This window comes from Balaenoptera ricei, chromosome 3 (genome assembly GCF_028023285.1).
Source record: "Balaenoptera ricei isolate mBalRic1 chromosome 3, mBalRic1.hap2, whole genome shotgun sequence".
Taxonomy (NCBI): Eukaryota; Metazoa; Chordata; class Mammalia; order Artiodactyla; family Balaenopteridae; genus Balaenoptera; species Balaenoptera ricei.
Genome location: NC_082641.1, coordinates 105,535,301 through 105,551,112, shown reverse-complemented (window position 1 = coordinate 105,551,112; position 15,812 = coordinate 105,535,301). Strand labels below are relative to the sequence as shown.

Below are 15,812 nucleotides of genomic sequence, written 5' to 3'. Positions count from 1 at the left end.
TAAAAAGAAATGAAGTCGAGTTATTTGTAGTGATGTGGATGGACCTAGAGTCTGTCATACAGAGTGAAGTAAGTCAGAAAGAGAAAAACAAATACCGTATGCTAACACATATATATGGAATCTAAATAAAAAAGAAAAAAAAGGTTCTGAAGAACCTAGGGGCAGGACAGGAATAAAGACACAGACTAGAGAATGGACTTGAGGACACGGGGAGGGGGAAGGGTAAGCTGGGATGAAGTGAGAGAGTGGCATGGACATGTATACACTACCAAATGTAAAACAGCTAGTGGGAAGCAGCCGCATAGCACAGGGAGATCAGCTCTGTGCTTTGTGACCACCTAGAGGGGTGGGATAGGGAGGGTGGGAGGGAGACGCAAGAGGGAGCAGATATGGGGATATATGTATATGTATAGCTGACTCACTTTGTTATAAAGCAGAAACTAACACACCATTGTAAAGCAATTATACTCCAATAAAGATAAAAAAAATACAGCAGAAAAAAAAAAAGAAATACCGACTCTCAGACCCCAGTCTGGACCCACCAGATCAAAATGTTCATTTAACACGATGGCCAGGTGATTACTCACACATTTCAGTCTGACAAGGCCTGCTCTAACCTACTGTATTTTAGAGCCAGTATTTTGCTGAAAAAAAATTTCTAGCTGGTGCCGCTGTTCTCAGTTTCTTTCACCAGATGGCAGTAGCCCATTCACTTCCTCCCAGCCCCACTGTCTCAGGCCGGGTTTAAGCTCCGGGCTACGGTTCCGAGCTCCTGCGGAAGACCCAAATAGGCAGGGAGACGCCAGGGGAGGGGGCGGACCCTGTGGGTGGGACCGGACCTGCCCAATGGGTTCCTCCGGGTGGGGGGCGGGACCCTATTTCAGCTGCTCCTCGGGACGCAGGCGCAGTGCGCCTCTCTGGCTCAGTATGTGGCGCTTTCGCGGCCTGTTCTGCGTGCACGTTGCAAGGAAGAGTAAGCTCTCGGGACCTTTGAACAGGCCTGCCGCCTTCATGTCCACTCTGCTCATCAATCAGCCTCAGTATGCTTGGCTCAAGGAGCTGGGGCTCCGCGAGGAAAACGAGGGCGTGTATAATGGAAGCTGGGGAGGCCGGGGAGAGGTATGCGGGCGTCCCGGGCAACCTCTGCGGCCTCACTTCGCCCCGGGAGGCCGGACAGCCACTGCCCAGCTCGAGTCCCCACGGATGCTGTCGGCGGTTGTACTGGGTGGGAAGTTTTGAAGTCCACAGTAAAAGTTCCCTCACGTAGAATGTCTTAAAAATACCGTTAGATTTTAGGTCCGGTGTGTTGTGGAGAATCGAGTTTATTTTGGAGCTGGTTGGGGTTGAAGTTCCCACGCATACTTGAAACCGTGGGGCAGAGTTCTGCACTCTAGTGAGAAATGCCACACGCTTAGCGGTGGAAATTATCGGAATTTTGTGCTTGACTGTGGCTCCTCACGTGTGAGGTGCGCCACAGGTAATGTTCTACAGTATAGTTTTATCTTGTCTTCTTTTCTGAAATCCTTTGGAATGCAAGCTCGGACTTGCTGAAATCCTATCATGTTTTCATTGGGCTCTGAGCTTCCTTGAGGGCTGGGTTTTCAGCGTTTCTCTATTTCCAGAGCCTGACACCGTCCTTGACACCCAGTTAATGTTCAATAAAATGTTTTATAGACTAGGATGGAAAGGTTAGGTTATTATCACCTAGATTTTTTTGAGAGCTGCATACAAAAGAAAGCTTTTATAAGAAAATGTTATGTAACATTCTGATAGTTTGTTGAATGAACCTGCTTTGTTAGAGGAAACATCTTTTAGTTATCTGTGACTGTAGGAGATGCAGGCGGTTTTAATTGTTCCCCAAATCCCCACCTCCCCCATTGGTGGTTTCAGCCTGTTTTTCCTGTGGTATTCAATCATTAGATTCATGGATAAATACCCTCTCCTGAAAGCCTTTTTTAAAGCTACACCTGGGTTTTTTCTTTATAATTGACCTCTCCAGTTTGTGTGGACACAGGCGTTTCCCATGGTTGTCTAGCTTTGGCCATTTCACCCCTTACCAGAGGGCAGGCAGAGTAAGGGAGAGAGGGAATAAGTTAAACTTGTAACTTTGGTCTGTTGTTAATGGAAAAAGAGGCAAAATAATGGAAAACATTTAGGCTTTTGTTTAAATACCTAATATTTAGAATGGTGAAGGTGGGTTTTGCAGAAAAGGTTGTTCTGAATGTTCAGGTCAAAAATGAAAGAGCTCTGTAGAGTCGCTTATTTGTAACAAGTTAATGTAAAGGTTCTGAGTTTGAATATTGTGTCTTAGTCTTTTTTTTCCCTTTTTTTCCTTCCCCCATTTGATCTGCTCCCCCAGTTTGGGATTACATTTTCTATTTATGGTAATCATCTTTTTGTTTTAAGGTTATCACCACCTATTGTCCTGCTAACAATGAGCCGATTGCGAGAGTCCGACAGGTAAGTGGGTTGTTTTTTTTTTTAATGCAAAATGCCCACTGGGAGTTTGTGCCAGTGATGACGAGCAATACAACTTTACAAAGTCAAAGAATAATGTTTCTTTTTAATGTAACATTTAAGAGTATCTGAGGGAGACTCTCGATGGGGGTGTGTGTGCCCCAGAAAAGGTGAACCCTAGAGAGGACTCGGGAGGGGGTCCATTGAAGGCCATGCTTCTGGATCACCTGGGGACTTTTGTTAGGATGAATGTTCTGACCTCTTAAATCTGGGTTGGAGCCTGAGGTTCTGAATTTCTAATACACCTCAGGTATTGCTCACAGATGAGGCTCCTGGACCTTGCTTTGAGAAACAAGGTTTTAAAAAGCACAGATTCTAACTTACTGAATTCCAGCAAGTTTTTGGAAGTGTAGGCTGTGAAAATCATTTTAAAGCACAAATCTTAGGGTCAACCAGAGATTTTACAATTCTTTTCCAGAAACCTTTGTTCTTAGAAGATCATCACTGCCCTTTCCTTTTCCCTTTGTCTCCCTCCAAATCTTTATTTAGGCCAGCATGGCTGACTACGAGGAAACCGTAAAGAAAGCAAGAGAAGCATGGAGAATCTGGGCAGATGTAAGTATGGAGGCCACGGCACGATTACCTACTGTAATGACGGTGAGATAAGAGACATCTGATGAGCAGGTCAGTGCCCCCTTGCTGAAACAGGAGCTCCTGGGGGCTGTGACTGTCTCCTCTGCTGTAGTCCTAATGTAGTGCCTTTTCCACATTTGGCCTTCAGTAATTCGGTAATTTTAAAGGGAATAGAACTCTACTGATGTAGCATAAACTTGATCTATGAACACTTTATTCTCCAACTGAAGTTACTTGAATTTATAATTAAGCAAAGAGAAAAGAGTATCTATGCTAAAAATACCTGTAGGCTCCTTCTCCCTCTCCCTGCCAGTTTTTTCGGGGTTGGGGGTATCTTAGCAGTAGGTCGACACTCCCGGTTCAAAGGGCAGTGGTGGCAGTGACCCCTCTTACCGGGCCTAGACTCCAGTTCCTCAACAGTCTGATGAGGCTTTGAGGCCGGTTCTGCCTTCTTCATCTGTCTCCACCAGGAGTTCTGTGAGTTGGTGTAGGGATTTTGACTGGAGCTGGGCTGGGCCACACTGAACTATCACTAGATAAGGGCCTAGGTCTGGAGGAGGGGAAAGTAAAGAACTGGCCTAGTCTGGATCTCTCAGGCCTCCCTCACCTCCCCCACCCTGAATATCCCTTTTGGTCTTCAGCTGAAGGCCCAAAGCAGCAGGAATATCCGGTCGGTTTACCCAGCTCTGCCCCTGGGTATGTTACTTCACCTTAGTGTGCTTTGTCTTGTAAAAAGGGGAGACCAGGTGTGCTTACCTCTTGAGTTATCGTGAGGGTTAAATGAGTTAATCATTTAAAGTGCTTGCAGACAGGGGCAAACCTACGTACCCGTGAGCTTGATTGCTAGAACCATATGCTGCTGGGTCTGTGACTGGGGAACCTCGGTGGTTTTTTGTTTTTCTCCTGAATCCGTGATTGCTGTGGGGAGTTGGGGAAGGGCAGACTCTCCAGGAGAGCCCTGGGTTGGATGCAGGGTTATTGTCAGCCAAGAGACCGCCTCTGTGCAAAGCAGGAAGAACATCTCTTTAATTCTGGCTGTAAGTTATGCTCAGGGTTCCATTATATACAATCAAAAATATCCTTGAACAAAGAAAATACCACTTCCAAAAGTAAGCAGTGTGCTAAGTAAAGTTCACCTTAGCAGGATAGAGAATTGTGACCAAAGCTGTGCCAACTTATTTTAAGTCAGCCGGTTCCACCTCTGCGGGTCTCACATCTGCGGATACGGAGTGCTGACTGTTCTCAGCCACTCTGTGTAAGGGACTTGAGCATCCACAAGTTTTGGAATCCATGGGGGTCCTGGAACCAATCTCCTGTGGATACTGAAGGACAATTGTACTTTTTTGTTTTTTTAATTAATAGACTTTATATTTTACAGCAGTTTTAGGGTGAAACTACAGGGGAGGAAAATTTTTTATTCTCTGCTAGGTTCTTTGGCTGTTCTAATAATCAGCATACAGCAGATTGGCAGGAGAAAAACAAATTTTAATTTTGTATGAGGGGGAGACACAAAGATATGAGACCCAAAGGCAGTCAGGCAGTTGAGGCTTATATACCATCCTGATCTAAGGAAAGGGATGGGGGCCTGGGGCTTCAAAGAAGAGGAGGACAAATCTCAGGAACGTGAGAAGAGCAAGTGTTTGGTAACAAATGTTTTCCCTCATGCAGATAAGTCAGATATAAAAAGTTACCTCTGGCGATAGCTCCTGGTATAGGTCCCCTTTCTAAGTTCTTGTAGGCAGTTAAGGAGGAGTTGGAAATTTTTTCCGAGTCTACAGCGCTTTGATTGCCTTTAGCTCAAAATAATGCCAAAGAACATGCCAGGCTGGCCCGTTCTGGGGTGGCTTGAACCCCTTCAACGGAAGGATGATCAGGAAGTGTAGAGTTCCTTACTCCCCATCACTTCTGCAAGTTTCCTGTATTAATACCCTGCATTAGTGTGGTACGTGTTAATTGGTGAGCCAATATGGACACATTAGTATTAACTGAAGTCCATATTTCGCATTAGGATTCACTCTTTGCATGTGCTATTTTGAATGCTAGTGAAACTTTTGACCAGAAACTTCCATTATATGTGTGTCTTTACCCACAGTAAATACAATCTTGTTTGAAAAAAGATTTGTGTGAATTTAGGGTCTTTTCTTTCCCTGAACTGGCTTTTAGGTTAGTCTTGGCTTTGCCCGAGGAGGTGGCAGCTGGCATTGTGATGTCTTTCTTTAATACTGTGCTGTACTTTGTTGTTGTTGCTACTTTTGAATTCAGGTTCTTACTTGGTGCCTGCTCGTTACTCAACCGGGCCAGCCTCTGCACCTAACATTCTTACTATTTCTGCTTTTGCTTGTTAGACCTCTCCGTAGAGTCGGGGTGCTAAGTGGGAACAGGTGGCTTTCCTGGGTGACGGTAAAATCAGTCGGGAATCCCACTTGTTAGAATTTGAGTTAAGCAATTGAGTCCAAAGTTTAGGGAAGAAGCAGAACCTTTCCTAACTGTGCCTCTGGACTCCTGCCAGCAGGGCTGCTGGTTCTCAAACAAGAACAGACCAAAGCTTGATCCCCTCCTGGTATATACACTTGTCCTCTTGGATGCTGCCTCGTGTGGGGCTACTTCTGCTTGGTCCTGACCTTTCTGGATGGCCTTGCCTGTGAGGACAAACCACGGTTTCGTTTAGTTCATTTGTGTTAAACCTGGAATTTTTCAAAGGGAACTTTGTCTCCTTTTTCCTTAAAAAAAAAGTATGAAAATATGAAAAGGTAGTTATAAAAACATTTCTTTCTCTTAACTAAAACTAACCACAGGGAACCTGGTTGGGACTTCTCGCTCTGTTGCTTTCTTTCATGAGTTAAGTTTAGTCTGAATGCCACCTGTTTCTGCCTCTCTCCATCCGCTGTGTGTGTCATCATTTTCCCTCTCCATTTCTGGTGAGGAAGTGCCAGAGATGGCAGGAACTGTGAATGGGCCTTCTCTAGCTGAATCAAAGGATACCAGATACTTGGTAACCCTTTAACATGGGTGGGTATCTTTGTAGTACTTCCCCAAGGGCTCATAGTTCTCTCCTATGGCTGCCTTTGATGCTCATTCTAAATCTAACTTCACAGTGAGGTGTGTAGGGATAAGGACTCTCGTTTCCCGTCTCAGGAGGGTCTGAGATTACTGATGCCCTGTCACGCTGGGGCTGATCAAGCCCACACGGGGAATATGGCTGTATTCCTGGTTTCCTGCTCCCCCCTCATATCCCTCACCTCACACCTAATCCTGGCTTTCCTCTCATCTCTTGCTGCTCCTACTAAGCATCTTGGAAGCTGGAGGAAAAAGAAAAAAAAAAAAAAAGCCAGGTTTGAGTGGTCTGGGATGGAATGTAGTTTAAACCATGGGTGGTGGTTCTAATGCGTAGCCAGGGTTGAGACTTGATCAATTACCAAGTCTTAAACACTTTGAATCATATTTCTCTCTATTGCTATTTTTGTGGTCCAGACAGCCACCATCTCTTGTCTGGCCTCATTTCCTACCTGAGTCTTTTCTCCCTCCAGTCCATTTTCTATACCACATTTAGAGTGATATTTTATAAATTTATTTATTTTATTATTTTATTTTATTTATTTATTGTTTCTGGTTGCGTTGGGTCTTTGTTGCTGCTTCGTTGCTTTTCTCTAGTTGCAGCGAGCGGGGGCTACTCTTCGTTGCAGTGCACGGGCTTCTCATTGCGGTGGCTTCTCTTGTTGCAGAGCACGGGCTCTAGGCACACGGGCTTCAGTAGTTGTGGCACGTGGGTTCAGTAGTTGTGGCTCGAGGGCGCTAGAGCACAGGCTCAGTAGTTGTGGTGCACGGGCTTAGTTGCTCCGCGGCATGTGGGATCTTCCCGGGCTAGGGCTCGAACCCGTGTCCCCTGCATTGGCAGGAGGATTCTTAACCACTGAGCCACCAGGGAAGCCCTAGGGTGGTATTTTAAAAAGCACTGTGATTTTTCTCCCCACCATATAAAACTCTCTAGTGATTTCCCCACTGCTCTTTGGATCCTTTACATAGTCCTTTGCAGTGTGGCCCCTACTTTCCTCCCCTACCTCTTTGAAGTCTTTATAGTTTTACAAAATCACCGTGTTCTCTTGTCTTTTAGCCTTTGCGTATGTTATGCTCCGTGTCCCCCATACTTTCTCTACCTCTTCAGCTGGTAAACACCAGTCCTGCTTTAGGTCTTAGGTCTCAACTCTAAACTTCTTTAAAAAGCCTCCTTCCTCCCCACCTCCTTGCCCCCAAGGAATGCTAGGTTAACACTCATAGGTGATCCAGTTGTGCAGTCTAGCTCCATCATGGTGTTTACCACATGAAATTGTAATCTTCTGTTTTGTGTCTATCCCCCTCACTCAACCATTGGCTCTAGGGGGCATGAATCGTAGCTGACTTGTTTCCCTAGTATCGCGGGGGTTAGCACAATATCTGGCACATAGAACATGTGCAGTAAGTGGTGGTCGAAAGACTGATAGAATAAATGTGCTTAGTATAGCCGTGTGTACTGAGTTGGCCATTCTGAGTTGAAATTAACCAATTTGCTAAGTTTATAAATGTGTGGGCTAAATTCGATCAAAACATTATTAAACCCATTCCATGCCTTAGAAAATACAAAGGATCTGTGCTACTTCATTTAATGTTATAATTTTTGTTCACTGTTTCTGAAAGTGTGCGGGTATTGTAAAAATGGCAAATATCAACATACAAAATGTGGAGAATGGAAGTCTCTTATGATTCCATTTCCCAGAAATTACAACTGTTAATATCTTTTATATTCCTTCAAACTTAATGCATATGGTAAGTAAACTTTTGCTTATCTTGCTATTTTTATGGCTTTTAAAAGTTTTTCCTTATAAATCTACTTTATTCTTCTTAGAGAGTGTCAAGCATTCCATTTTATGGCTATTCCATAATTAACCAATCATATACCAATGGACATTTAGATGGTTTCTGTTTTCTCTACTGGAAACAGCACTGCAGTAAATGCTGTTGTACCTCTACTGTTGCACACTTATGTATATACTCAATTTCCAGAAGTAGAACTGCCTGTTCAAAGCAGGGGACATTTTAAATGTTAATAGAATACCAAACTACCCTTCAGAAAAGCTATACTAAGACCTTTGGGGTACATCTGGGAAGGAAAGAGAGCGAAGAAGAGCCCTGAGCTCACGGTCAAGCTCTGGGAGGCCTCTCTGTGAGGAGGGCATGGGGGGACTGGCTGCAGCCTGGAGGGGTGGGAATGGTCCTGTTAGTTGCCTTTCGAGGGAGAGGTGGAATAAATCAGGAAGAGCTGGAAGGGAGAGAAGGGGTGACATCGTAGGTGGCGAAAGTATGTCTCCATTCATGCATCACATCTCAAACTTAATATGGCCCAACCTGTAGTCCACCTCCAAAAAAAAATCCTGATGCTTCTTCTGAGTTATCTTCATCCCTGTAATTCTGCTTCCATCTACCTAGCCATTCAAGCCAGAGACCTGGGAGTCACCCTTAGTGCTTTCATTTCCCATACCTGTTCCATTAGTGTGTTCTGTCCATTCTACTTCCAAAATAGATTCTGAATCCACTTTTTGTCTCCCTCGCTTCTATCTTAAGGCTAAGTCACCATTATTTTTTGCCTGGGCTAGTAGAACATGTTCTTAGTTGGTCTCCCTGCTTCTACTCTTTTCCCCTCCAATTTATTCTACACCCATCAGGCACTGATCTTAGAAAAGTTCAAGCGAATGATCTTATTCTGCCTCTTAAAAACCATTAAAGACTTCCCATTGCACCTGGAGTAAAATTCAGACTCCTTAAAGCTCCTTCTAGCTGTAGGCGTAGTGTCCTTCTCAGTCAGCCCCTCATATATGGTAGGCTTTTATTTTCCATGGGTCTCTTACACGTTTTTCTTTTCCTTGGGAAGAATATTCCTATGGTTGACTTTTCCCAACCTTAGGTTTCAGCTTAAATCTCACCTTGGAGATTTGGGCTGACAGCCTTTTAGGTAAAGTAATGTACCCATTTATCCTCCAAGCCTGCTGTTTTCTCTGTCTTAGAACCCTCTTTATTTCCTTGGTCTTTATAGCCCTTGTGGCACTTCATAATTGTTTGTTGCCTCCCCCCTCCCGTTATTAGCACCATGACTGCTGCTAGATAATAATTATTAGCTCCATGAGTGCCTCACTTATTTTAGCCCCGGTGCCTAGTACTACTGTTGTCACATAGTATGTAGGTGCTCAGAAAGTATTTGGTGAGTGAGTGGTACTATTTGGATGGATTATGGAATACCAGCTTTGTAAGTAAGCTGAATTTAGGGTTTGGGCATGCAGTCAATTTGACCCATATGAAAATACCTTTGGGAATCATAAAGGGTTACAGGTATGTAAGGCATTCTGAGCTTTCTGGAGCCATCCCAAAAAGTTGTGTTCAATCTGAATTTCTCTCTGTACTTAGCACAGCCCGTGGCTCGCCAAGAAGGTATCATCTGGATATTTTTTTGGTCTCTGGTATGGGTTTTAGGGCCTGCCATGTCACAGTCTTGATGGGATCAAAACAGTTGTCTTTGATGTGCTTGTACTTTGTTCTCTTATTGCACATTTATCTAATGCTTACTGTGTTATAGACACGAGCTTACACTTTGAATCAGACACTAAAATTCCATTCTTTTTTTAGATTCCTGCTCCAAAGCGAGGAGAAGTAGTGAGACAGATTGGTGATGCCTTGCGGGAGAAGATCCAAGTACTAGGAAGCTTGGTAAAGTATTTTTGTAGTAAATATACAATCCTTTGAGTGAGGAATAAGGCTGTCTTGTTCTCCTGTGTATAAGATTGTGATTTTTTTTTATTTATTATATTTATTTTTGGCTGTGTTGGGTCTTCGTTTCTGTGCGAGGGCTTTCTCTAGTTGCGGCGAGTGGGGGCCACTCTTCATCGCGGTGCGCGGGCCTCTTCACTATTGCGGCCTCTCTTGTTGCGGAGCACAGGCTCCAGACGCGCAGGCTCAGTAGTTGTGGCTCACGGGCCTAGTTGCTCCGTGGCATGTGGGATCTTCCCAGACCAGGGCTCGAACCCGTGTCCCCTGCATTAGCAGGCAGATTCTAAACCACTGCGCCATCAGGGAAGCCCCGATTTTTAAGAAGAGTAATTTATATATTTCAAAAATCTTTTCTTTAGAGGGAAGATTAACAAGATGGACAGGAAAAAGTGAAGACAATTCTTGGGTTTTAAAATTCTTCAGAAAAAATAAGAACAGACTTTCTGAAGTTTATGAGCATTACAAAACAGAAACAAAATATGTTTTGATTTCCCTACCATAAATTTAATGTTTAAAGTATGAATTCTATTGGAAAAATGCAGCTTGGTCTTTTGTATTTTTAGGTGTCTTTGGAGATGGGGAAGATCTTAGTGGAAGGTGTGGGAGAAGTTCAAGAGTACGTGGATATTTGTGATTATGCTGTTGGCTTATCTCGGATGATTGGGGGACCCATCCTGCCTTCTGAAAGTAAGCAATGAAGTCAGTTCAGCTAAGAGATTTTTTATTTTATTTTACTTATTTTTAAGAGTTTCATACTCTAATACAGAGAGCTCCAAAAATTTCTCTGGCTGTGAACAGTTTGCAAAAAAGGAATTTCAGGTAATACATAGATATGATAATAACTTTAATCTCTTTACTAAGAAAGGCAAATTAAAACAGATGAAGACATCAGATTAAAATGCTTAAACTTTAAAAAAGAATTTTTAAATTGGCAAGTCCATGGGTGAGACAGACACTCTTTTATGGGGACTTTTGGCAATGTGGATCACCAGTCTGTCTGGGGAACAGTTTGGAAAAATATCTATCCAAAGAGCCTTAAATACTTAATACCAGTTTCCAGAATCTAATTGAAGTAAATAATCTGAAATGTAACTGAGGTTCGTGTGTGAAGATGTTCATTGTCCTATTAATAGGAAACATTAGAAATGACCTACATGTCAAATCATATGACAAAAGTTCAGTAAATAATTTTGGTAGTCTATTAACAGGCATTAAAAAAATCATGAAGTTTGCTTTCCTCAACCCCCAATTTTATAGGAAAGTTGTATTTACTTATTTTTGAATTATTTTAATTTTTTTTGAAGAGGTAATATATTCATATCACAAAATTAAAAAGGAATAAAAGGGTAAAGGATGAAAGGTTTTTGTCCTCCCCACGGGATACGCCATAGTATCTCCATGGAAGTATCAAATGTTTCTGGTTTCTTGTGTATCTTTTTAGAGCTTTTATTCACCTGCAGGCAAATACGTGTCTTCTGGGAACATAAACATTAGCAAACTGTGTGTTCTGTTCTCTGCTTTTTTCCTACTTAATGTGTCTTAGAAATTGTTTCATATTATTACAATAAGGTACTTCCTTCATCTTTTTTTATGATTGTCTGTTTGTTGTAAGGATGGCCACCTCCTAAAAGATGGATATTTAGGGTATTTTCAGTCTTTGGTTGTTAAACTGTGCTGCAAGGACCAACCTTGTACTTAATGATGAGGACAAGGAAAAGTACCAGGGTGGAAGTCTGCCAAAGTAGTAACTTTGTTACTTGGTTGTTTGTCACGGCAGAATTATTGATGGTTGTTATTGTCTTCTTTATATTTGTCTATATTTTCCAAAGTTTCCACGATGGGAATTGTGTTACATTTATAGTCAGGAAAAGAAATTTTTTAAAAAATCGTATTTTCCTATTTTTTCTTAGACTATTGGGCAAATTCCCTGCTTGTAGGAAGAGTTAGGGGATTCTTTTCAAATGTACAGTTACTGTCTTTAATTAGATACATAATAGCGATTGCCTTTAGCCATTAGTAAATGTGTTACTTCAGCACTGCTGGAGGGCACAGTGTGAGGGGGAGAGATGGGTGGAGAGGGAACCTTGGGTAGCGACTTTTCATGGAGTTTGGACTTTACCCTGAGGGCAGCTCCAGTACTGATCCAGACACCAAAGTGTGGCAGGCTGTGGAGGGATGTTATCAGAGCTGCACTGGCCTACTTGGGGGGAGGATAAAGACGGGAGGGGCAGAGAAGAGGAGGCAGGCCCTGCAGGAAGAGGCCCCGTGGGGCTGTACCAGCACATCATCTCCAAGGAGATTAGGGTTCCTAGACTAAGGAAGGGCCTGGGAATGAGGTGCAGCAAGTGGTGGGTTCCCTGTTTTTGCTAGCAGTGTGAGCATGGCCAGAAAGGTGGATGGCTGGGAGCGTGACCTTCCTAGTGCTTTTAACCAGGTTTTGTGAGCCTTCACACTCCTTGCTCTGGTTCTTCACTGCTCCAGCTGCCTTTGATTAAAATAAGGCCCTTGTGGGATTATGGTGTCTTTAAGTTTAAAGTTTGTCTATAAAATGCAAATGGTTCAATTTGTATTTTCAGTTTTCCTGTATGTATGTAAAGATGTGTGCAATTCATTCATTCAGCATTTTTATAATTATTATAACTTTTTTGCCTGTACGTGAGCCACTTTGTTTTGAATTTAGAGAGGTTAGCTGAGGGCTTCATCAGGCAACGTCAAGAACACGGCCCTGAGAGTCATGACTCCTGTGTTGTGGTCATGCCCTGCCCTTGCCAATCACGTCACCTAGGACACGTCTCATCTACTCGCTGAAGTTTCCTTGTCTCCCAGATGGGACTGAAACTGCCCTGATCTACACCGAGTTCCTATGAGCAGAGGCATAATGGATATCCTCATGGTTTATAAGATAATGTGGTAGTAATAACAGCTTTTGTTGTATGCTAATTAATGTACCAACATCCCACAGCTGTGTAAAGTGATCCGCTACAAGGCACCTGGAGCCCCCACCTGGTCTGGTGCACCTTTGTTCTGAAAATGAAAGATTGCAGACTTTGTTCTTATTACCTTGACAGGCATGAAATTAACGTGCTTAAGCATGTTGCATACCTTCCCTGTCCTCAGGACCTGGCCATGCGCTCATTGAACAGTGGAATCCTGTAGGCCTGGTTGGAATCATAACTGCGTTCAACTTCCCTGTGGCGGTGTATGGCTGGAACAACGCCGTCGCCATGATCTGTGGGAATGCCTGCCTTTGGTAAGGACGGCTCATTTTCTTATCCAGTAGTTAGATGGTAAAAGTAGCTATTTTCAGGTACTACTGAAAGTATTGCAAATGTATTGAAATGTTTTCTGCTACTCTTTCAATTAACATAGCTAAGTCACACCTGGTAGTTGTGAAATGCTGATTTTAAATTATTACAAATTTTACCATCCGTAAAATTTATATTTTTTGACCTCCTTTTTTTTGACACAGCCTTGTCCCCTGTTCCTTCCAGTTGTTTCCACCCCAAGCAGGCGTACTGTACTTCAGTTCTGACACTATCTGTACTCAGTGTCAGGCTCCACCTGTTTAAGGGCTCAGTCTTCCAGAATACTGCCCCTACTTAAGATGCAAGCTGAAGATGTTCCCGGTCGCCAGGACATCTGTAGTTCTGACCAGCCATCTACAAATCTGTAGGTTCCTGTGAGCCATTGGTTTCAGTAATTCATTAGAATGGCCTACAGAACTCAAGAAAGCGCAATATTTAATGATTGCAGTTTTATTTTAAAGGATACATATAGGGCATGGTCTAGAAGGGTCCCAGACGCAGAGCTTCCCTGCTCTCTCCCTGTGAGGTGAGCCCACGTCGCCTTCCTAACCAGGAGGCTCCACTGAGCTTTCATGTCCAGAATTTTTATGGGGGTTTTATTACGTTGGCATGATTGAGTAAATCATCGTACATGTGATTGAACTTAAGTCTTCATCCCTCCTCCCCTCCCCACGGTTGATCTTTCTGGTGACCAATGACCAGCGCCCATCCTGACGCTATCTTGGGGGCGGGCCCACTAGTCACCTCATTAGCAAAACAAAGACACTTCTATCACTCGGGAAATTCCGAGGGGTGTTGATACAGGGTGTGCCAGAAAACTGGGACTGAAAACCAGATAGTCTTTATTATACTATACTAACAAACAGAAAACTAAGTGAGCAAGTAGGAGGGAAAAAAAGAACTTGTGATACATCACAACCTTCTTCTAAAAATTTGATTCTTTTTTTTAACTCAATAAAATTTGATAGTGAATTCCCAAGTGATTCTGAGGCACTTGGCCATATTCCCATTGATGCATTAAATGTTACATCGCTATAAAATATGTGATGGTAAAAATTAGCTGGGACAGTGTCAGTATTTATAGATGACAAAACAGTTGCTTGTTTTTAGCTTTCATGTTCAATGGAGGAACTTAGATCGGGAAAACCAGGAGAATTGTCTTTGCCCCTTTTGTATCTGTCCCGCTAATATGTACTGATCTTAGTGTTGTATTCAGTTGAAGGTATTCAAAGACTGTATGAAAGCAAGGGCATAGTTGGGAGGATTAATGATCTGGCACCATGTTGCCAAAGGCTAGTTTTATAGTTTTCCTCTGCCCTCTGAGCCTTCCAATGAAAGTTCATGTTGATTGATTTCTGTTTTACTCAGTTTCCATAATTGGCAGAGGTTAATGTAACAGTTCCTGTGATCAGTGCAGCAAGCAGGTTCAGAATTGCTTGGTGCCATTTTTCTATTTATAAAAGTTTTATAGTTCCGTAGGTCCCAGAGGCACCAAGCTGAAGGATAGATTTCTCTTTCAGTTACTAGGCTCAGTTGTTTAATTGGAGAGAACTTTTTCTCACAAAGACTTCTGCTTGAAAATAAAAGGTATTTATGATTTCCACCAAATTAAACTGCCTTTTTTTTGTTTTGTTTTTTTACCCGTATAAGGAAAGGAGCTCCAACAACTTCCCTCATTAGTGTAGCTGTCACAAAGTAAGTATGTGTGACTTTCTTCTTTCTGGGTATGGAAGAATCTTAAAAGGGTGATTGATAGGCACTGAATTTTTAATCTGACATGAAAGTGTCATTTATTTTAGCATGGAGTTTGGATAAACTCTTTCTTCTTTGGTTGTAATAACATTTTTGTATCGTTAGGCCGTTTACAGAGCTTTTTCAGAGCCATACATTTAAGTCTTGGGAAACATGCCAGTTACTGATGTAAATGTTGAATTTGAACTCTTAAAACATTTTTTTTTTGTCACTTGCAAAATAAAAACAAATCCAATGGAGAGGAAATAGTCTTGCAATTTAGGGGCTTTATGCTATAACTATTCAGCATGTTAATGGTCTTGATTTCTACTCACCTGATACTTATTGCTTTTGTTTAATAGACAGTTAGCAAAGCAGAAAGAAAGGGTTATTATATTATTCCATTGATTCTTCTAACACTAAAATGTATTTCATCTTTCGGTTAAAAAACCTTCTGTTTTATTTATTCCTATTTGGAAACATGACAACTCTGATTAGGTCATAAAATCAGTGTTACTAATTTATCATTCCAGAATTTAGAGAATGTGTAGAAGAGAGTGCCTTCCCATGTAGGGTGACAGTGGGCCCTTGATGTTCCATCGTTTGCGTGGTCTACATTCTCTGATTTAAAGAATTGTTGGTAGAGAGTTTGTGATGGATTCTATACATAAGAGGGTCCTTAACGTTGGAAGGTCATTTAGGAACACTGGCTTAGGAAGTGAAAAGTCGGCTAAAAAAAAAGTAGCGTGTGTTAAGTGTTTACTTGAAAGGAATATGTGATATTGAGGAAACAATATCTTTCAAGGCAAAGTTGTTCAAATTAAATATTAAGAAGAACACTGATATGCAAAACACATAAAAATGATGAGATTCCCCAGGCAATTTTTAAAAATA

General features: G+C 42.3%; 1 protein-coding gene across 1 annotated transcript in view; it reads left to right on the top strand.

Annotated features, from left to right (window-relative positions):
• Positions 1-898: 898 nt before the first annotated feature.
• ALDH7A1 (aldehyde dehydrogenase 7 family member A1) overlaps positions 899-15,812 on the top strand; it is a 37,821-nt gene continuing 22,907 nt past the window's right edge. The window contains exons 1-7 of the mRNA XM_059916979.1: positions 899-1,119; positions 2,407-2,460; positions 3,007-3,072; positions 9,742-9,822; positions 10,446-10,569; positions 13,000-13,132; positions 14,838-14,882. Of these exons, the coding sequence (XP_059772962.1) occupies positions 928-1,119; positions 2,407-2,460; positions 3,007-3,072; positions 9,742-9,822; positions 10,446-10,569; positions 13,000-13,132; positions 14,838-14,882 (695 nt within the window). The 5' untranslated portion in view covers positions 899-927. The remainder of the gene's footprint in view (positions 1,120-2,406; positions 2,461-3,006; positions 3,073-9,741; positions 9,823-10,445; positions 10,570-12,999; positions 13,133-14,837; positions 14,883-15,812) is intronic.